Here is a 21,830-nt window from a genome sequence, read left to right as displayed (position 1 = left end):
TTTAGGGACCGTCTCAAAATTACATGCGACATTGTTATAAACGTTTCTAACTTCAATAGCATTTGAAATCAGCGACTTACAGTCATAAAACCAATTGTACATTGTTCATATAGGTGTCAGACCTGTATGATGCACACCTTTTAGATTTTTGATATTTATGGCAATAAACTGTTAAATCATATGCAAATATTGCTATGTATTTCACTACTGTATGCGATCATACACAAAATATGTCAATATTTAAAGCTCATACACATCAAATCTAAAAGGTGTGCATCCTACCTGACACCTATATGAACAATGTACAGTTGGTTTTATGACTAAGTCGTTGTCTTCAAATGCTATTGAGCTTTAAAGGAACCGTATGTAAGATTGTGGCCAAAACTGGTACTGCAATCACTTTCAAATTACTGTAGAGCGGTGTATCCCCTCCCCCTCCCCCCTGACTCGAGGTTGCCAGATATGCTGCAGGATCCAGCAGGAACGTAGGCTGCTATAAGGAGCTTTCAACTAGAGCCAAGCTGGCAACCCGGATGCCGAAACACTACTGACTTCGTGATTGGTAGATAGGTGGAGGGTGGGGCATCAGGCCAAAACACAACATGACAACATCAACATCAGTTGAGGGCTGCAACTATCACTTTTAAATGACAATATCCTGGCCGGACTACTGTTGTCAGTGATATAAGTATTTGAAATGAACATGATTTCTTAATGTCTAGTGACATATCAGGGCCATTTTATGATTAATTGAAATACATTTCTTACATACGGTTCCTTTAAATATTGTCATATTTTGTGTATGATCCCATACAGTAGTGAAATACATAGCAATTTTTGCATATGATTTAGCAGTTTATTTTCATACATATCAAAAATCTAAAAGGTTTGCATCATACCTGACACCTATGAACAATGTACAGTTGGTTTTATGACTGTAAGTCGTTGATTTCAAATGCTATTGAAGTTAGAAACGTTTATAGAGCTGGTAAGTCCCGCCCCTTCCGCTAACCCCACTGGACCTCTAGGTTGAAAAATCGTCAATGCAAGTGAATGGGAGAAAATAATTATTTTCTGGTCCCGTTTGAATTTTGCCATGAATGTGAACATATGTTGTCTGTGAATTTTTTATATAACTTTTCGTTTAAAGAATGCTAGAATTTAGCGGGTAGAAGTTTGATACGGTTAGACTTTGTGTCAGAGCACTTTGTGGACTACAACTCCTCGCTGCTTTTGACGCATTTGAAACGTCAACACCACTAGCACACGGATTAGCTCACGGATCCCGCTAAACATGGCTGTGTCTTTGGTGCACTTCACCGCCTTCTTTCAGGGAGAGGACAAAATCGTTGAGGTTGGCGAAAACCACGGGTAAGTCAACTTTATGGGGTGACGTCACATAGGCGACATGTAGTCTTTCTCGTTATGGCTTTTCCACAACTGCTAGCCAAAGAATCATACCATATACTGTCAAACTCGTAACATGAAAAATTCTATAAAAAATTCACAGACAACATATGTTCAATTCATGGCACAATTCAAACGGGACCAGAAAATAATTATTTTCTCCCATTCACTTGCATTGACGATTTTTTCAACCTAGAGGTCCACTTGGGGTTTTACGGATGGGCGGGACTTACCAGCTCTATAGAGCATCACAGTCCCGCCCACAGCCCGAGAGCGCTTAGGTGCCGGAAGTAAATTTCCCATTCATTTCCCCCATTGACGTTTTCGAAAATCCGTATCTAAAGAGTTTTAGAGCATGTCTGAGGATAACCAGCTACGGCTGAACTCATAGGCATACAACATGTCATTTCGAGTGAAAAAACGACGAGGAAATCCAAAAGAAGTCAAAGGTACAAGACTGTGTACATATTTTCATTTCCGAGCGAAGGAACTACTCATCCCATAAACCACCGCACCACACTGAAGTCGACTGAAGCCACAACCGCGAAAGAGCCTTTTGAGCGACTTTAATATCTGACAACAGCCACGCAAACTTTTTCTTGTGCCGTTTATAGCAGTTCTTTCAGTAGTAATTGTGTAAATAGACTGGAAAGCATGGCTGGCGGTCCGCGGCTCACGGGTGCAGATCTGGCAGTCCGCGCGCCGTTCTGCTCATCAGTTTCAGCGGCCCACGGGCAGGTTGCTGACAAATGCCTCAACACTTGTGGTCCATGCTCATTTTATTCATGAAGTTATAGTTCATCCTTAATTTTAATAACATTTAATGTATTTTCTTAATAACAACAAGTGAAAATTAAAAAGTGAAAGTCAGCAAACCAGAAAGTGCATCATATTCAGTTTATTAACTTGCCATGAATTATTACACAAATGTTCAGTAAATGCATGAAGAGCTCTCTATGGCTCTGGGTATGCCTAAGCTAAATATTGTTTTGACAGTGGCATCATAAAATGCTTGATATGACTCATACCATATATGAAGACTCCTCGGTTCAAATGTCACATCAGTGATACCGTGCAAAAAAACGCAACACAGTTTTTTTTTTTTCTATTTATCTTGAGTCTTCACGAACTTTCGCGGGGTTTACACGAGCTCCACCAATCAGATGCATCACTGTGGGATTGTGGGATTGTTTAGGATTGTGGGTAATGAAGTACTTCTCCAAGACATCGCGAATAAAAGGCATTTATCTCAAAACAAGGTTAGTGCCCCATGAACTTTTGGAGGTTATATGAGCATATACAATCACTTAGTACAGCCGGTGCTGGTTTTAAGTCTACCATGTATGGTTACGTTTTTATGGCTTATACCCCAACTGTTAATGGAGAAATTGTATTGAATTTTTACTTCCGGCACCGGCTGTGGGCGGGACTGTGATGCTCTATACCAATGTCGCATGTAATTTTGAGATGGTCCCTAAATATGCGAATATCGAACGTCCAACGTCCAACCAACTTCATTTTTGTCAACAACGCTTATTCAAATATTTAATCTGGCTCTTACGACCCAGACAACCCCCATGTGTACATAGCTGTCAACATTGAACATTGAAAATAAGGGAGATTTCCCGGAATCCATCGTCAAAATAAGGGATTTTTTTTTTACACGATTCTTACCCAAAAACTTTTTTAAAAAGCACTAATCATTAACAGTCTAAAGAGTTTATAACTACACAATATATATTACAGACCAATGGATATGTTTAAAGAGCTTTATCTATTAACAAAGTAAACATTCAGGGTTTCTGCAGGTTTCAGTAAGTCAAATTTAAGACCTTTTTAAGACATTTTAAGCCCATAAAGATTCAAATTTAAGACCCTACACGTGACGACGCATTATCCAAGTTAGATAGATAGTTACCTCGGGATCATTATGTATCTATCTATCTATCTTTCTATCTATCTAGGATTATCTGATGTGTGTGTGTGTGTGAGACAGAGGGAGAGGGAGATTTTTTTTAATAGAAAATTGTACTTTTGCATAATATACTATAAAAACACAGTTATTGTTGATTGTTGTTTTAGTTGATCATAACTAGAGGAAATGATAAGATGATTAAAGTGACCAAAATTATCACCGTTATCACAGAATCCTGTTCAAAAAGTACTAATACTACAGAATGAAGTCAATTCAACAAGTCGAAAAACTACAGAATGAAGTCAATTCAACATGTCGAAAAACAGCAAATAACAAATTGATGAGCATCAATATGCACTTTTTGTTTACGTAAACACTAAAATACCATTAAAAATGATGGCCAGATTTTAGAAGAGTGTCTTGCAACATGTTATCTACTAACATGTACAAGTTCAAATAAAGTTTTGACAAAAAATGTTTTATTCAAAGATAAACCTCATATTTCAGCCTTTAAATATTTTTTTTTATAAAAAGTCAAAAAAGATAAATTACTGACATTTACACATTATAGCCTATATTTATTAGCAGGGCTCTCAAGTTTTACCAAAAGCTTGGAGTGAGATCACATGCGGTTAGGGGAGGAGCCCTAATGGAGCCCCGCCCCCATATGTCCCCGCCCCCCAATTTGACCCATTGTTCATAATTAACCAGCCCAAATTGAAATTATAACAATTGGTAAATCTGATAAATGACAGAGCAATTCATCACATCAAATATACTCTTTAATGTTATATTTCAAAATTACAAATAAGTTATACAAAAATATAACAAATTGCTCCAAACAGTTTGAAAAAACAAATCTTTTTGCATTTTGAATGGGTCTAGTCAAAATGGTATAATTATTTATTGTGTGGTGCATGGGACATTGTGAACAAATGACATATTAGAGTATTATTAAGGTGTGTGTGTGTGTGTGTGTGTGTGTGTGTGTGTGTGTGTGTGTGTGTGTGTGTGTGTGTGTGTGTGTGTACACAAGAGTACACACTCCAGCTTATGAAATGTGTTTTGTGTTTGAAAAATACAAATGCAATGGCAATGATTAATGTATGTTTTCACAGGATATAAAATATTACCCAGAGCACTCTGCTTTAATACATGTAGCCTTAATGTAACTAGAAAGACTATTAATACAGTATAATATATAATTTAAAATAAAATAAAATAAACTAATTTAAATGTATTTAAAATAAAATGAAGAAATACATCTTCATTCCTTACCATACCCACTAACATTCCCTTAATTTAAGAAAACGTAAGCTAGTCAAACTGAGCCAAAGCTTCTGGCCTGGTTGCAGAGTAGTTGTAGAGTTTTTGACTGCAACAATAATAATGTATACGATGGGTTATATATTAAATGTTCTAGCCTAAAAATGTTAGACGACCTTTCTTCCAACTTACCTTCTCCATCACGACGTGTGTTCACGCGATGTTGTTGGTTACCTAGTAACGAACGTACGGTGGCCGAGAATGTTCCGTCAACTTCCGTGTGTTCGCGCATCTGTGTTGCCTTGTAACAAACGCAATCTGGCCGAGATACGTGCTGGCGGCAGGAAACTTCACTTTGTGTGCCTGCGCCTCGTATACAACGTTATATATAAAGCTCGCAGGACAACTTGGTTGACATAGCCTTTTCAGCGTGAGAAATACACGGTGTGGCGTGTGAGCGTGTGAACTGGTTGAATTGCGTGTGTCTCACGCCCAATGCGTGAGACTTGAGAGCCCTGGTAGTGTTTGGGTGCACCCCCATCCTTCATGTTGACTGAGCTTTCAATGTTTTTATGGAAAGGGGTGATTGGTTGGTTCCTGTCACATGACCTGCAGTGCGTTTGCGGCATTCTGAAAAATGTAGATTTTTTTCATCTCGTTGCGCCTGGTAAAAAAAAATTGCGCGTCGCTTCAATTATGAGCGTGCTTGCCGCGCGCCTACATTTGAACAAACTTGAGCGCGCAAAAGACGCGATATGTGAACGGCGTCTGGCCGAGCTAGCTCATATCAAGCCACGAGCGACTGGTAGCACGCGAGCGACGTTGGAGACCCCTGATCTAGCGCTCCGCTTTGTAGGCTACAACTCCATACTTTTTTGCTACTTTGTAACAACTTTCTGCGGCCAGCGTTTCTGGAAATAAACGAGGGTAAACACTTTTTTAGACCTGTCACCTGACTAAATGAAATTTAAGACCTAGGATGAAAATCTGGCCGTTTTTAAGACTTTTAAAAATACGGGATATTTTACGGGAAAATACTAAAACGGGAAGACAGCGGGAAAAGAGTTAAAATACGTGAGAAACCCGGAAAAAAACAGGAGGGTTGACAGCTATGCATGTGTATTTAAATTTTGTCCGAAGCCTAAAAACGGAAATATTAATGTAATTACTGTCCTCTAAATGTTGTTTAAAAGACCACTTTCTTCACTTTTACTGGGCTGTAAACAGTCAATCACACACCATGCACTGAGTTCCGGGTGAGGCGGCGGCGGCCACATGACCATCTCCTCCACCACGTGACTTCCAACAACAACGTTTTTCATGAGAGCCATTTCAAGATACTTGTCATTTATTTATATATATATATATATATATAGATATATATATAGATATATATATAGATATATATAGAAAAGGCTGTAAACGTTTAAGTTTTTATTCCAACTTTTTTATTATGAAAAATTCTGCATGCTTATAAGTTTATTGAATTCACATGATATACAGATCCAAGAGACACAAATGTGCATTACAAGAAGGCACACAATCGTTCCAGGATAGATGGATTTTTGTTGCTGAGAAAGATGAGCTCTTTCTTTCCTTCATCAGTTAGACCTGTTGGTAACAGATAAGAGATATTGAAAATGGGGTTTGTAACATACATAATAGGTTATTCTGACTTCAAGTCATGACAGAATGATCTTAATTCACGAGATGAACAGACATGAACATGGCTTTTTCAATTATCTGTTTTATAAAAGGCATTTGTTGGTACTGTGGATATAAAATTGCTATAAATCTCGTCAGAAAATACTACTCATTTAGAAATTTATGATTTAAAAGTAAATTATATATATATATATATAATGTGTGTGTGTGTGTGTGTGTGTGTGTGTGTGTGTGTGTGTGTGTGTGTAATTATAAATAATAAGTAAAAATATTATTTGGAAAATATTAGTTACTATTAAGCTAGTTAATATCACGTGTTTTCAACTCATAGTACTGTACTGTTATAGTACTGTTTTTATTTATTTATTTAAATCTAATTGTATTTATTCTAATATTTTACTATTTACATTTTTTCTCTAAACATTTCCATGGACCCCCTAGGACTTCCTTGCACCCCCCTCCCGGGGATTCTCAGACCCCAATTTAAAAACTCCAGATTTAGAAAACAGAGAGACTGCATAAATAAAACAATTACACACCAAATGTACATCGTTTGCCGTTCACCATGTAGCATTAATACTAAACAAGCTTCCTACTTTGCCAGAAAGTGAAAGAGAGAATGAAAAAAAGACATTGCCTGTCGCTTTCATTTTATTTAGTCCAAAAATCACTTGAATGCACATTAAATCATAATTATGACTTGAAAACTTGTAGGTACTAACTTTATTTTATATGACCACATTATTTTCTTTACATACAGTTGCCAGTGATTGCACTCCAGACACACAAATACACAAACTTACTGTGCTGATGCTGCAGCCAGTTCCGGTCTAAATAGTACAGATAACAGCTCTCAAACTCCTTCTCATTGTAGATGGGCACAGAAACTGGCACAAACGGTTCCATTTGATCAAACCCCTCCTGATAGACAGAAATAGGGGAAATCAAGAGAGAGTGAGAGAAAGAGTGAGAAGAGAAAATACATTAAGCCCTTTAAACAAATCTAGACGATACATGCAACAGCCTCTAAAGTTTTGCAAATGCTTCAAAGTCTATTGTTGAAGTAAAAAGCAAAAACAAAGCTTTGTTAACTTAGGGCATTTACTCTGCAGTTTAAAGGAGAACTCCGGTCAATTTTAACATTTTTTTGTAAATTTGGAGTGCTGTCAATACAGAGAACAACGGCAAAAATCGGTGTAGCCTACACCGTGTTATCCCCTTTTTAAAATTTGCACCCTGTTGACTTCAATGGGGCAAGTTTTAAACCAGCTTTTAGCCTCTTAACATCCTTGATGTGTCATTACAAGTGCCCAGCCATGTGAGTGATTCCTTCAGAGTGAACACGAGTGAATCTGACTGCAGTAGATGTGAAAGATATGAATAAAAGTGATGTTATTTCAGCCAGTGCACATACCTGTATTTACATCCTGTTTTCGGTCGAAGTCCACAGTAATCGATTGTCGAGTTCACGCGCGTGATCATAGGTAACTAAACCTATGCGCGTGAACTCGACAATCGATTACTGGATTCAATGAAGCAGGTTTAAAGGTCCCGTATTATGCCCCTTTTCACAAGATGTAAAATAAGTCTCTGATGTCCCCAGAGTGTGTATGTGAAGTTTCAGCTCAAAATACCCAACAGATCATTTTTTTTACAGCATATTTAAATTGTCATTTTTTGGGGCTCAAAAAAACGTTTTAGTGTGTGCCCTTTAAACGCAAATGAGCTGCTGCTGGACGACACAGGGGGCGGAGCTTCATGAGCTCTCTCAGGACAATTTCATCTCACAGAATGATGACAATATCAGAAACTCTCAGTAATGGTGTTCAGTTCGAGTCAGACAATAATGCCTACAGAGTCAGAGTGCTGTATAGAGATGAAACAGGTATAGGTAAGTAGTTTAATTACGGTTATTGTAACGTATTTGTCATCTGCTTGTATGTATCCATTATTTATTAATAACCTACAAGTCTGCGGTCTGAATGATGATCAAACATATACTGATGAGTTTAATAAAGTTTATTGTACATCACACAAAAGATGAAGCGTCAGTTTTACTTCAGAAAATCACCGTAAGAGCTGAGTAAACACAGTAAGTTATTAGAAGTGCGCAAGTACATTCACGAATTTCGGTAGAGTTGAGGGAGCATTCCTGTGGGCGGAGGTTAGTCAAAAAACGGTTTTAATGACGTCATTAAAGAAGGAAGTAGAGGGATGTAGTCCAAACGGACCGTTCGATGTAGTCAACTTCTGTTAAATAAAATATCTCGCTTGGCATTGAACTTTGAGCTTTTTAATTTTACAGATATTATTTATACTCTAACAACAACATTACACACTAACTAAAGTTTGAAACATGGGATCACGAAGAACGGGACCTTTAAAACTTGCCCCATTGAAGTCAACAGGGTGCAAATTTTAAAAGGGATAACACGGTGTAGGCAACACCGATTTTTGACGTTGTTCTCTGTATTGACAGCACTCCAAATTTACAAAAAAATTATCTCAAAGTTAAAATTGACCAGATTTCTCCTTTAATGAAAAAAAAGGCATAATGAGCTTTTGTGTGTGAGGGATGCAGACCTCTCCTAGTAACTCATTGGGAAGGTAAGCAGACCGTGGCTTGAACAGGGACCCGGTCTGAGACAGTGCTGTGAGAATGGCACCTCCACTCTATAACAGAGCAATATAAAGTGAAAGTAAACACGTTCACACCTAGGAAGATAACTAGATCGATGACGATAAAGAGTTAGTTCTAAGAATCATTCTAAATATAAAAGAACAGCAGAGTCCACACCACAACTATAACGATAATGACAGTGAAACGATATAGTTGAAATCACTCTCAGAAGGACTTTTTCCAGCTGATGAACGATAAAAACATTGACAGCCAATCAGAATCCATCCTGCTTTAAAACAGCAAACTTATAAACAGAATAAACTGAACGATCTTATCCGCTGGTGTGGACGCTAATATAGTTATCATATAGTTATACTTTCTTGGTGTGAACAGGCCTTAAATTGAGAGTAAACAACTCACTGAGAGTTCAATCTGTATTATAATATTAAGTGAGAGGTTTTTTTTACCCAATCGTTTTTCATCATCTTCCTCAGATTATGAATCAGAGTCAGTTCCTCTGGCTCACACTGCATAAAATGAATGATACTAATTATTTAATAACATTAATATAATAATGTTTTTTAAAAATGTAAGAATTCATACTTAATACTGGCTAATTTATGCCAACGTACCATGGTCTTGTCTTCCTTTTTTAGAGATGTTTTTCCCCACAGAGCGTTTACTCCATCCACAGCCACGGCCAGTTTAAAGGCCCCCTCGCCATCAGTGGCGCCCCCTGCCTGAAGCCTCAGCTCTCGCATCACTGCACCCACCACATCACTGCTGCTCTTCATGCGATTCACACCCTGATCAAATTAAAATCAAATTATTACAACAATAAACATGAAATAATTCATGCATATACAAGAATAAAATAATAAAACAAGGTGACAAAGACAAAGTTTATGACATCCTCAATTTAAGGTAATAGAAATGGGAAATTATTTGATGAAGATGATGAAGAAAACTCACCTGATCAACAAGCTCCCCTAAAGGCTGCCCCTTCTCAGTGCTTTCTCTCTTTGTCCACACATATCGCTGAGTTGTCTTTATCTGTCAATTGATCAGATTGACATCAGAGCAGCTCGATAAAAGATAAAAATATTTAACTGAAATAAATATTATAAGTGATCAATAACATATCTTTACATACACATGGAGGGAGATATTCCATATTTAGTAAAAAAAAAAAAAAAAAAATTCTTCTAGAATGATCTTTTTTATCAAACTCGTATATTTAAGTTCAGTAATTTCACTTAAATGGCAATGCAAATGACCTATTAATTGTCATTTAAGTGAAATTAATGAAATTAAATATATAAGCTTGATTAAAATTATCATTCTAGAAGAAAATTTCAGATGGCACTTAGAGGCTTTTGCATCTGAACTCTTCATATACTTCATATAATTTATTTTAAAAATGCAGCCTTGGTGAGCAGAAAATACTTTTTTAAAACATTAAAAATCTTACCGATCCAAAACTTTTAACAGGTAGTTTTTTTATTTATATAATTTGTTCCGTGGACCAGACAGTGTGGTAAGGTGATCTATAAACCCTTATAAACACATTGAGTTGTACCTTGGATAAAAAGCGTTCATTGGTGATTCTGAAGTTCTTCAGCCATTGGGAAGCCTGGATCGGCTGGTCAAAGCGTGAGGGGCGAGAAGAAGAGGGTAGAAGCTCTTTACAGTTCTTGACCCACAGATGAGCTACAGAGAGAACATCACAACATCATCAGACTCCAAACTTCACCTCATCTTGCATTTTGATTGAGTAAGTGCAGCTCACCATCAGGTATGTGCAGGATCAGCCAGCCCTGAGTGTAACAGTAATGCAGGGCGTGACACAAAGACAGGGTCTTTCCAGAGCCAGTATCTCCATCTAAAGCACATTGTCAAGGAATGTGTGAAATATGGAAGAGGAATATGCACAAAGTAAAACGGCTCACTGGGAATTTTCTGTTTGAGGATACAGAGTATACAACGCAGGGGGGGATTGCTGTAATCAGCTCTTTTAAGATATGAGATAAGCTCCAGCGCCGGCGGCCTCACCATCACGCAGCCTTCATTAAACGTCTTAACCTAAACAAGAGTACCAACATGTATTAGACATGTATAAGAGCACTAACACGTCCAGGCAACTTCAACCACAAACATCATGCCATTTCTATTCAGACTATATTAAATCTATACTAAAGTGCTATACTGTTTCCAAACCACCTCCGTGAAGTTGGCACCCCATAAAACGAAATCATTTCCAAAACTATGCCATTCGTTTGTGCTGCGTTTGTGCTGATTTGTGCCGCAAAAACCAACGTTTGTGCTGGTTTCGTGTTTGAGATATTGAACATTCTTTTTTGGGTTGCGTGACGTCACTCTCCACCCCATGTCCTTCAAATCGCTCCAAACCGGTGTCATTCGTTTGTGCTCGGTTTGTGCCGTTAAAACAAACACTGTATCTGTTTTCCTTTCGCAGATATAACAAATTTAATTCGGGAGCTGTGACGTCACTCTCCACCCCACCTCATCTAAATCGCTCCAAACCGGTGTCGTTCGTTTGTGCTCGATTTGTGCTGGTTTGTGCCGTTAAAACAAACACTGTATCTGTTTTCCTTTCGCAGATATAACACATTTAATTCGGGAGCTGTGACGTCACTCTCCACCCCACCTCATCTAAATCGCTCCAAACCGGTGTCGTTCGTTTGTGCTCGATTTGTGCTGGTTTGTGCCGTTGAAAGAAACAGTGCAACTACGATCCCCTCTTAAACATAAAAAAAATAAACTTTTTAAGTACAGTTACATAACTGTCCACCCCATATGGTCCAAATCGTTGCAAAACTGTGCCGCTCGTTTGTGCTCGGTTTGTGCCGTTACGATGAACATTGTATCTCTTTCCCCTCCTTAGAAATAACACATTGGATTCGGGACAGTGACGTCACTCTCCACCCCATGCCGTCCAAATCGCCCCAAACCGGTGCTTTTTGTTTGTGCTCGATTTGTGCTGTTTTGTGCCGTAGAAATAACCATCATAAATGATTCCATTCTTTAGACATCACAAAATCTTTGGAGGAGTAGTAACGTCACGCAAGCAAGCCGCGCTCTCCATCCATCTCGTCTACAAACCTGTCCGGTTCGTTTGTGCTCGCACAGGGCCGCAGCTGTCAGTGTTCTTTTCTTTAGATATGGGAATGTTTTATTTTAGATTTGTGCTATTGACATTTGGTCTTTATATAATCACCAATGCACTACGATATGTAATGTATAGGCTACTGTCACTACTCTGGCTGTAAGCTACGTGTGACTGAGGCTTAATTTTGTATTAAAATAAATTAAAATAACCAATAAAAAAAAATAAATGTATTAAAAAAAATTGTGTAGTGTCTTAAGTTTTCTGAATAGGCCTACTTTTAACAGCTTACAGTGCCTGTTTGTGCTGTAAAAAGTTTCGTTTGTGCTGCTTCGGTCTTTTAGATATTAAAATCTATGAATCTATTATAATCTATAAAATCTAAAATATTAAAAATTTGGTCATTCTGTTGGCACTCAAGGCACTCCAAATTCAACCCAAATAGGCTCGTTCGTTTGTGCTTCGTTTGTGCTGGTAAAAAGTAACAAAGTATAATGTATAACAGTTTGGAAGTAACTTGCACAACACTGCATTGTGAAAAACGATTAGCCTATAAATAGCCTAGATATTTTAATGTGATATTTTTTTCAGTTTTAATGTAATTAAAATGTAATTTATTCCTGTAATGTCAAAGCTGAATTTTCTGTATCATTACTCCAGTTCTCTTACGAGAGTCCTCTCGTACTGCGTTTTATCAAAACGCTACGGGAAAAGTCTCTTTTCACGAAACACTGAAGCAAAAAATTATCCTTTAATTTTCATATATGTAAAACGCGTTGCGGCAGCAGCAGACAGCTATGGCGAGACGGCTTGCTCGCTCATTGGCTGCTCTGCGGCAACTGCTTAAGCCTATCGAGCGAGGCCTGGGATGACATCAGGCCAATGAGGGCGCTTCGCGCCCTCCTCGCCACTTCCCGCCGAAACGGGCGTGGCTTACCTCTATAAAAGGAGCTCGAGAAGGCTGACTCACTTGATTTTAATCTCTTCAGCGAAGCGCACGCATCGCTGGATCACGGAAGCAGCGTCGTTGAAGCAAGCACATCAGCGGGACGAGCCCTCGAAGCCGCTGGCCAACGCCGCCTTCTACAGCCGTACCTGCTGCGCTTTCCGGCGCCTATATCCTTTCATACTATTGCTTTTCTGTGTGTGTGTGTGTGTGTTCTCTGCAACACTCACCCCTAAAAGAGCTGCGTCTTTTTAAAGATGCCTTCCTGCGGCTCGTGCCGAGCCCCACTCACCGAGGGAGACAAGCACGTCATCTGTGTTTCCTGCCTGGGTGAGGACCATGCAGCGCTCGCGCTCGCTGACGGCGGATGCCCTCACTGCGAGCTTTTGCCGATGGTGACTCTGAGGACTCGCCTGGCATCCTTTTCCAAGCCTGCATTCACCGCCGCGATGCCGCGCCGTAAGAAGCGCCGCTCGCAGCGGGTCCCGGAACCCGCTCCAGCCCGACCAAGCTCGCCGGTTCGCCCGCCAGCTTCACCGGCCTCTCTCGAATCACTTCCTGATGCCCAGCGCCCGCAGTCTGCCGCCGCTTCATCAGAGGAAGTCGGTTCAGAGGCCGCGTCGGGGGAGAAGGATTCCTGCTCTCTGCTAGCTTCAGGCAGCGAGGATTGGGCGAGCTTTGAGGATCTCGCGCCTCCTGCCCGCAAGCCCTCAACGAGAGCCAACATAGAGACGGAGCTCATGCGGGTACTCGCGCTGGCCGCGGCGAGCCTCGGCCTCGAGTGGTCTGCACCGGAGCCCCCCTCTCGAACCCGGCTGGATGGTAGCTTCCTCCCTGGTGAGCGCACTTCTCCGGAATCTAAGCCCGCTCCTTTTCTTCCTGAGTTACATGAAGAAGTTGCGAAGGCTTGGAACGCGCCCTACTCTGCGCGGACGCGCTCATCTGTGTCACCCGCATTTTCCTCTCTGGATAATGCCAGTGACCGAGGCTACCTCTCTCTTCCGCCGGTGGAACAGGCGATAGCGACCCACCTTTGCCCGCCCTCTGCTGGACGGCGGACTAAACCGGTGTTGCCTTCCAAAGCCTGCTGCATGACGTCGACGCTGCTCGCGCGAATTTTCTCCACCGCTGGGCAGGCCGCGTCATCGCTACACACCATGGCTACGCTGCAGATTTACCAGGGTGATCTCCTCCGTAAGCTGGACGAGATGGGACCTGACGCTATCTGCATCGCGGATTTAAGGAGCGCTTCAGATCTCACGCTCCGAGCTACTAAAGCCGCCGCACAAGCCATGGGACGGTGTATGGCTTCCGCCACTGTCGCTGAGAGGCACTTATGGCTGACGCTCACGGAGATGGCCGATTCCGAGCGCACTGCGTTTCTCGATGCCCCGCTGTCTTCCACCGGCCTTTTTGGTTCTTCTCTCTCCGAGTTCGTGGAGAGATTTACCGAGGCCCAGAAAGCGTCTCAAGCCTTCAAGCACTTCCTGCCGAAGCGCTCCGGTTCTGCAGCGGTTCGTGACAAACGGACCCCGCGGAGCTCTCAGCCTCAGCCCCCGCCTTCGGCCGCCTCTTCGCAGCAGCCACAACAGCGCAGCTCGAGGCCCCGCTCTCGGTCCGGCGCCCGGCGCCCCTCTTCGCGCGGGCCGCGATCGAGGGTTGTGGTAAAACCGGAAGTGCCGAAGAAGTCCTAGCAAGCCTGGGAAAGCGCAGGTGTGTGAGTCCCGTTGCGGCCGGCCTCCCACCCAAGCGCCCCGCTGTTTCAGTCCCAAGGTTTGCGACTGTTCCAGTGTTTTCTGCAGAGAGCAAGCCTGCACTGCCACCCGCTTGCCTGCACACAAAAGCCGTTCTCACGGCTACCCAGATAAATCTCAAAAAGAGTGTATTTTCTGGTGTCCCGGCCACGGCCGATGGTGCTATAAATGTAGTCTCGATGCCCACTCCTCAGTGCCCATCACTACACATAAGCACAGCCCTACACGTAGGGCCCGCGCACATAAAATCGACTCAGGTCGGTTGCGCTTCCAGCATAGTGAGAGTGCCCACTTCCCAGTGCCCACGAACACTATGTCTAACACATCACAGGCTCTCTGTAAAAACGAGAACTGTGAGCGCGCGCTCTGCTCAGGCAGACGCCGCGCCCAAAGCAGTAAATGTGCCCGCTCCCAGCCCACATCTACTCGCTCACATGGGTCCTATGAGACTTTCTCAGTCCTCCCTCACTCAGCTAAGCACTGTAGTAAGGTCGAGGACGAGCGTCTCGCCCGCTGTATTAAGCGCGCGCCCCGCCTCAAATGCCACAGGCATAACGCCTATGTTTGTATCCCCCGAAGCACCTCTGTCGCACAGCGATCAGAGTGCGCTCCGTATCCAGCCCCTAGCCAGCCATGCAGAAGCATGGGCAGCGCTCCCAGGGGTTTCGGACTGGGTGCTAGGCATTATAAAGAGAGGCTTCTCGCTACAGTTTTGTCGACGCCCTCCCCGCTTCATAGCGCGCGTCGAAACTACGGTCTCGTTGGAAGTAGCTCACCTACTTCGAGCCGAAATATCAAAACTGATAAGCAAAGGGGCGATAGAGCGCGTTCCCCCAGCTCTAAGCGAAGGGGGGCTATACAGCAGATACTTTCTAGTCCCCAAAAAGGACGGCGGTATCAGACCCATACTGGATCTAAGACGGTTGAACAGAGTATTGGTGAAACGCAGTTTCAAAATGCTCACAACCAGCAAAATTCTCGCGCATGTTCGCCGAGAAGACTGGTTCATGTCAATAGATCTGAAGGACGCGTATTTTCAAATACAAATAGCGTCACACCACAGGCGATACTTGAGATTCGCCTTCGAGGGTCAGACATACCAGTATACAGTCCTGCCATTCGGCTTGTCCCTAGCACCCCGTACATTTACGAAATGCATGGACGCAGCGCTCGCTCCTCTCAGACTCAGAGGCATGCGAGTGCTGAACTATTTGGACGACTGGTTGATCCTAGCTCAATCACGGTCACAGCTCGTGGAGCACAGAACCATTTTACTCGATCACCTCGAGAATCTTGGTATCACAGTCAACTGGACAAAGAGTTCATTGAACCCCAGTCAAACGATTTTGTTTCTGGGCGTCGTTCTGGACTCACAGTCTATGACAGCGCGGCTGTCACCACAGCGCGTGTTGATCATTCAGCGCGCGGCGAGGTCTTTCCGCCGCGGCGCTGTCACCCCGCTCAGGAAGTTTCAAAAGATGCTGGGTCTCATGGCTTCAGCATCGTCAGTTCTCCGGCTGGGCTTGCTCCGCATGCGCCCGCTGCAGTTCTGGTTGAAAACGCGGGTACCGCGCAGAGCGTGGGCGACCGGTCGATTACGCCTCAAGGTCGATCAGAGCTGTGTTTCAGCCCTGGCGCCTTGGACGGCGGACGACTGGTACCAATCAGGTGTAAGCCTGGGGACTTCCTCGAGAGTGAGGATGGTGTCGACAGACGCATCCACCTCGGGATGGGGAGCTCTGCTCGAGGGCAGACCGTTCTTCGGCCTGTGGTCGGAATGAGAAAAGCTCCTACACATAAACTGCCTAGAAATGCTGGCAGTGCACAACGCGATGACGCGTTTTTGTCCCCGCATCAAGGACGAACACGTCATAGTCCGTTCGGACAACATGGCTGTGGTGTCCTACATAAATCGCCAGGGCGGTCTGAAATCCATATCCCTGTACAGGCTGGCGAAACGCCTCCTTTTATGGGCTCAGCACAACTTACGCTCGCTGAGAGCAGTGCATGTACCTGGGCTTCAGAATGTGGGCCCAGACAGACTGTCCAGGAACAATGTTCCCCCGGGCGAATGGTCTCTACACCCACAAACAGTCCGGCTGTTGTGGGAGAGATTCGGCAGAGCGGAGATGGACCTTTTCGCGTCTCGCGAAAACACGCACTGCCCCGCGTTCTTTTCAAAGACCGACAGCGCGCTGTCCCGGAGGTGGCCGCGCTGCCCGTTATACGCTTTTCCCCCCGTCTCCCTCCTGCCACAGGTGCTGGAACGGGTCAGGGAAACGAAATGCCCAGTCCTGCTTGTAGCTCCGTTCTGGGAGAACCAGATATGGTTCCCAGTTCTGATGCAGTTGGCAGATGTCGCTCCATGGCCACTGCCGTTGAGGAGAGATCTCCTCTCGCAGGCCGGGGGCTCGATTTGGCACCCACACCCGGAACTGTGGTCCCTTCATGTGTGGGTGCTCAACGGATACCCGTTGGTCTCACAGAGGGAGTCGTGAATACCATCACTCAGGCTAGAGCACCGTCGACACGGCGGCTTTATGCTTCGAAGTGGTCGGTTTTCTCCGGCTGGTGTACAGCTCGGAGCATTTCACCCCTCGAATGTGAGGTAACGGAGGTTCTCTCCTTCCTACAAGAGCTGTTGGATAAGGGCAGATCCCCTTCCACGCTCAAAGTGTATGTGGCGGCTATTTCAGCGTTCTTTGGTTCAACGCTGGGTCAGTCGCTGGGAAGGAATGATTTAGTCATCCGCTTCCTCAGGGGAGCTAGGAGACTGAATCCGCCCAGACCTCCTTCAGTTCCTTTGTGGGACCTTTCTACGGTCCTAGCGGCCATGAAAGGTGCCCCTTTCGAGCCTATCCAGTCTATTAGCCTCAAACATTTGTCAAAACAGTGTTTTTGATGGCTCTCGCTTCAGTGAAGCGCATAGGCGACCTGCACGCGCTCTCTGTGAGCCCGGCGTGCTTGGAGTTTGGTCCTAATGACTCTAAAGTCATACTCAAACCTAAGCATGGCTATGTGCCGAAATCCCTCAACACGCCTTTTCGGGCTCAGGTCATATCCCTGGCTGCCCTGCCGGCATCGAGTGAGGAAGGGGACTCGAGTTTTCTTTGCCCTGTTAGGGCTTTAAGAGCTTATATGTCCCGCTCTGCTGTCTTCAGACAGACAGAGCAGCTCTTTGTCTCGTTAAGCGGACGTTCCAAAGGAATGGCTGTTTCGAAACAAAGTCTATCCAGATGGATAGTTGACGCCATAGCGCTGGCTTATACTGCCAAGGGCATTCCATGCCCGTTGGGAGTCAGAGCGCACTCTACGAGAAGCGTTGCTTCTTCGTGGGCTTGGTCCAGCGGGATTTCCCTACAGGATATATGTACGGCGGCAGGTTGGGCCTCGCCGTCTACATTTATCAGGTTTTATAACCTAGAGGTTCCCGCCTTGCAGGCTAAGCTTTTGTCGGTGTAATCTGTCCGGCCGTCTAGTCAGACCGCTGAAACTCATGCGCCATGCGCTACCGACTATCTTGGGCAGAACTGTGTAAGACCCACATTTTCCGCATTAGTTCAGGTTCCCTACCCTGTCTATGTGATGATTATACTTGCGTCTGTGGACATGTTTTTTCTACGACGCTAAAGTTTAGGGAATTAAGGCTCTCACCCTTATTCCCTGACTCTGTGTGAGTCAATCTGGTGATTATGCACTGTATGCCTGAAAAAGCTTCCGGTGATCAGTGTTTTCTATCCCAGCACGCACGGCGTTTTGCAAGGGGTTCCCGTAGCGTTTTGATAAAACGCAGTACGAGAGGACTCTCGTAAGAGAACGTACTCGGTTACTAACGTAACCTCGGTTCTCTCTAGAAGAGGGAACGAGTACTGCGTTCTCTGCCGTGCGTACGGTTCACTCTGGTTCGCTTCGGCGATCAAAATCAAGTGAGTCAGCCTTCTCGAGCTCCTTTTATAGAGGTAAGCCACGCCCGTTTCGGCGGGAAGTGGCGAGGAGGGCGCGAAGCGCCCTCATTGGCCTGATGTCATCCCAGGCCTCGCTCGATAGGCTTAAGCAGTTGCCGCAGAGCAGCCAATGAGCGAGCAAGCCGTCTCGCCATAGCTGTCTGCTGCTGCCGCAACGCGTTTTACATATGAAAATTAAAGGATCATTTTTTGCTTCAGTGTTTCGTGAAAAGAGACTTTTCCCGTAGCGTTTTGATAAAACGCAGTACTCGTTCCCTCTTCTAGAGAGAACCGAGGTTACGTTAGTAACCGAGTACGTTTTCAATGTCACATTATTCTTTAGAAATCGTAAGATGTTGATTTTGTGCTCAATTATTGGTGCTCACTGCTCAGTTAAGAAATGCTCTTATATTTTAATAGGCCTAGGCCTACACATTGCTTGTTTTTTTTTATTTATGTTTAATATTTTTTTGTGGAAACCGTGAAACCTGAGTGACCTCAGAAAATATAATGACATGACACAAACGACACGTTTTGCAGCACAAACCAGCACAAATGACGTCATTGTCTATGCCTAATATTTTAAAGGCCGATGCAGCACAAACGGAAATTATACTGGCACAAACCAACACAAACGAAGCACAAACGAACGAGCCTATTTGGGTTGAATTTGGAGTGCCTTGAGTGCCAACAGAATGACCAAATTTTTAATATTTTAGATTTTATAGATTATAATAGATTCATAGATTTTAATATCTAAAAGACCGAAGCAGCACAAACGAAACTTTTTACAGCACAAACAGGCACTGAAAGCTGTTAAAAGTAGGCCTATTCAGAAAACTTAAGACACTACACAATTTTTTTTAATACATTTATTTTTTTTTATTGGTTATTTTAATTTATTTTAATACAAAATTAAGCCTCAGTCACACGTAGCTTACAGCCAGAGTAGTGACAGTAGCCTATACATTACATATCGTAGTGCATTGGTGATTATATAAAGACCAAATGTCAATAGCACAAATCTAAAATAAAACATTCCCATATCTAAAGAAAAGAACACTGACAGCTGCGGCCCTGTGCGAGCACAAACGAACCGGACAGGTTTGTAGACGAGATGGATGGAGAGCGCGGCTTGCTTGCGTGACGTTACTACTCCTCCAAAGATTTTGTGATGTCTAAAGAATGGAATCATTTATGATGGTTATTTCTACGGCACAAAACAGCACAAATCGAGCACAAACAAAAAGCACCGGTTTGGGGCGATTTGGACAGCATGGGGTGGAGAGTGACGTCACTGTCCCGAATCCAATGTGTTATTTCTAAGGAGGGGAAAGAGATACAATGTTCATCGTAACGGCACAAACCGGCACAAATCGAGCACAAACGAGCGGCACAGTTTTGCAACGATTTGGACCATATGGGGTGGACAGTTATGTAACTGTACTTAAAAAGTTTATTTTTTTTATGTTTAAGAGGGGATCGTAGTTGCACTGTTTCTTTCAACGGCACAAACCAGCACAAATCGAGCACAAACGAACGACACCGGTTTGGAGCGATTTAGATGAGGTGGGGTGGAGAGTGACGTCACAGCTCCCGAATTAAATTTGTTATATCTGCGAAAGGAAAACAGATACAGTGTTTGTTTTAACGGCACAAACCAGCACAAACCGAGCACAAACGAATGACACCGGTTTGGAGCGATTTGAAGGACATGGGGTGGAGAGTGACGTCACGCAACCCAAAAAAGAATGTTCAATATCTCAAACACGAAACCAGCACAAACGTTGGTTTTTGCGGCACAAATCAGCACAAACGCAGCACAAACGAATGGCATAGTTTTGGAAATGATTTCGTTTTATGGGGTGCCAACTTCACGGAGGTTTCCAAACCTGCAACTGGAAACGTGGAGGCAGTCCATGGGGGAAGAGTTTTTGGATATGAGCTGGGGGGATTGTGTAGAATTGCCCAGTATGTCTTTCCGAATGGCATGCCTGAGAAAGAAAGAAAGAGAGGGTTGGCGAGGAGGACGGAATGTCACAACATAAAGAGCTTTGAGCTTTCCATAACATATTTTCCATGCTGTACATTCCATAAGTTTTTAGGACGTACCGGATCCTGCTCTGAAGTTCTGAAGACTGACAGCGGATTCAGCTCAGCTGATGATGTTTCTGCAACAACCGCCTCCAGCTGCCGGCCACTTCCTTGGGTGTGGAGATGTCTGAATTTCTGTGTGACCTAAATATGACATCATTTATTGTTATGAGTGATCTGTCCTGTAAAATGTTTTAACTTAAGTATATTTTACAGATATATATATATATGAAAGGTTAATGAAACTTACTGTAGGGCGCAATCGCGCGGACAGTTTGTGCAGATTCATATTCTGAAACAAAAGCGAATCAATTAGTAGCCTATATTTAACCAGAGATGTTCTATTAATGTAATCAGGTTGACAATCTATGCTCACATTAAAACTGTTAAGCTGATGATGTGTTATGCAAGCGTCTAATTACGGACATTAAGTAAATATATTTGCCGAAATTAATTCCTATAATGTTATTCTCAGAGAGAGTCTGGTAGATCTTCATGTCTTTCACCTTGCGAGAGAAATGCTTGCTGCATGAAAGTGCATGAGGTATGATGCGGCTGCTACACCATGTACAAAAAACGAAATAAGACAATGACTTACCACTAGGATAAAAAGTCGTCAGATGCTTGGAAAACTACTTGTCAGTAAAATGCTACATGTAAAGCGATAACTACGTATTGCTGATTGCTGCGACCGGTCGTGCTGTCATGGGCCACGGCCGATGGAGGTCGCCATCATTGTTTCAACCGACGTCGGAAGTTACGTCATTACGCAAATGACGAAGACGTATGACCAAGAGGTCAAGGTTTGGCTGGTAAGAATCAGATTTGAATTATGTGAATTATTTATGATTAGTTGGTTATGAATGAAAGCCTCTGCTGGTTAATAAGTATACCATTATGCTTCATTTTTCTTCACTGACGGCCATTGGCAAGTAGCCGTATATTCTGACGAAATAGCCTAAATCTTTCTGCATCTCTTTATGTCCAATAGGTTTAAAATATTATATATATTATATATATATATATATATATTAACTGCATAATTGTATTCGTGTACCCTGTCACAGACCCATTCAATCTTTAAATATGAAA

At 43.1% G+C, this 21,830-nt stretch overlaps 1 protein-coding gene across 1 annotated transcript; it reads right to left on the bottom strand.

The window, feature by feature from the left end:
- Positions 1 to 6,016: 6,016 nt before the first annotated feature.
- Positions 6,017 to 21,538, bottom strand: dap3 (death associated protein 3). Its single transcript, XM_081388652.1, has 13 exons — positions 21,337 to 21,538; positions 20,989 to 21,030; positions 20,757 to 20,882; positions 20,537 to 20,638; positions 10,847 to 10,955; positions 10,663 to 10,755; positions 10,453 to 10,583; positions 9,846 to 9,926; positions 9,506 to 9,679; positions 9,341 to 9,400; positions 8,837 to 8,926; positions 7,057 to 7,174; positions 6,017 to 6,199 (listed from the first exon to the last, which is right to left on the bottom strand). The coding sequence occupies exons 2-13, from the start codon at positions 21,025 to 21,027 to the stop codon at positions 6,114 to 6,116; spliced, it is 1,209 nt and encodes a 402-aa protein (XP_081244778.1). The 5' UTR covers positions 21,028 to 21,030; positions 21,337 to 21,538; the 3' UTR covers positions 6,017 to 6,113.
- Positions 21,539 to 21,830: the final 292 nt, after the last annotated feature.

Source organism: Scardinius erythrophthalmus, assembly GCF_964197995.2.
Source record: "Scardinius erythrophthalmus genome assembly, chromosome: 16".
NCBI lineage: Eukaryota > Metazoa > Chordata > Actinopteri > Cypriniformes > Leuciscidae > Scardinius > Scardinius erythrophthalmus.
This window is presented reverse-complemented; position numbering and strand designations above follow the sequence as displayed.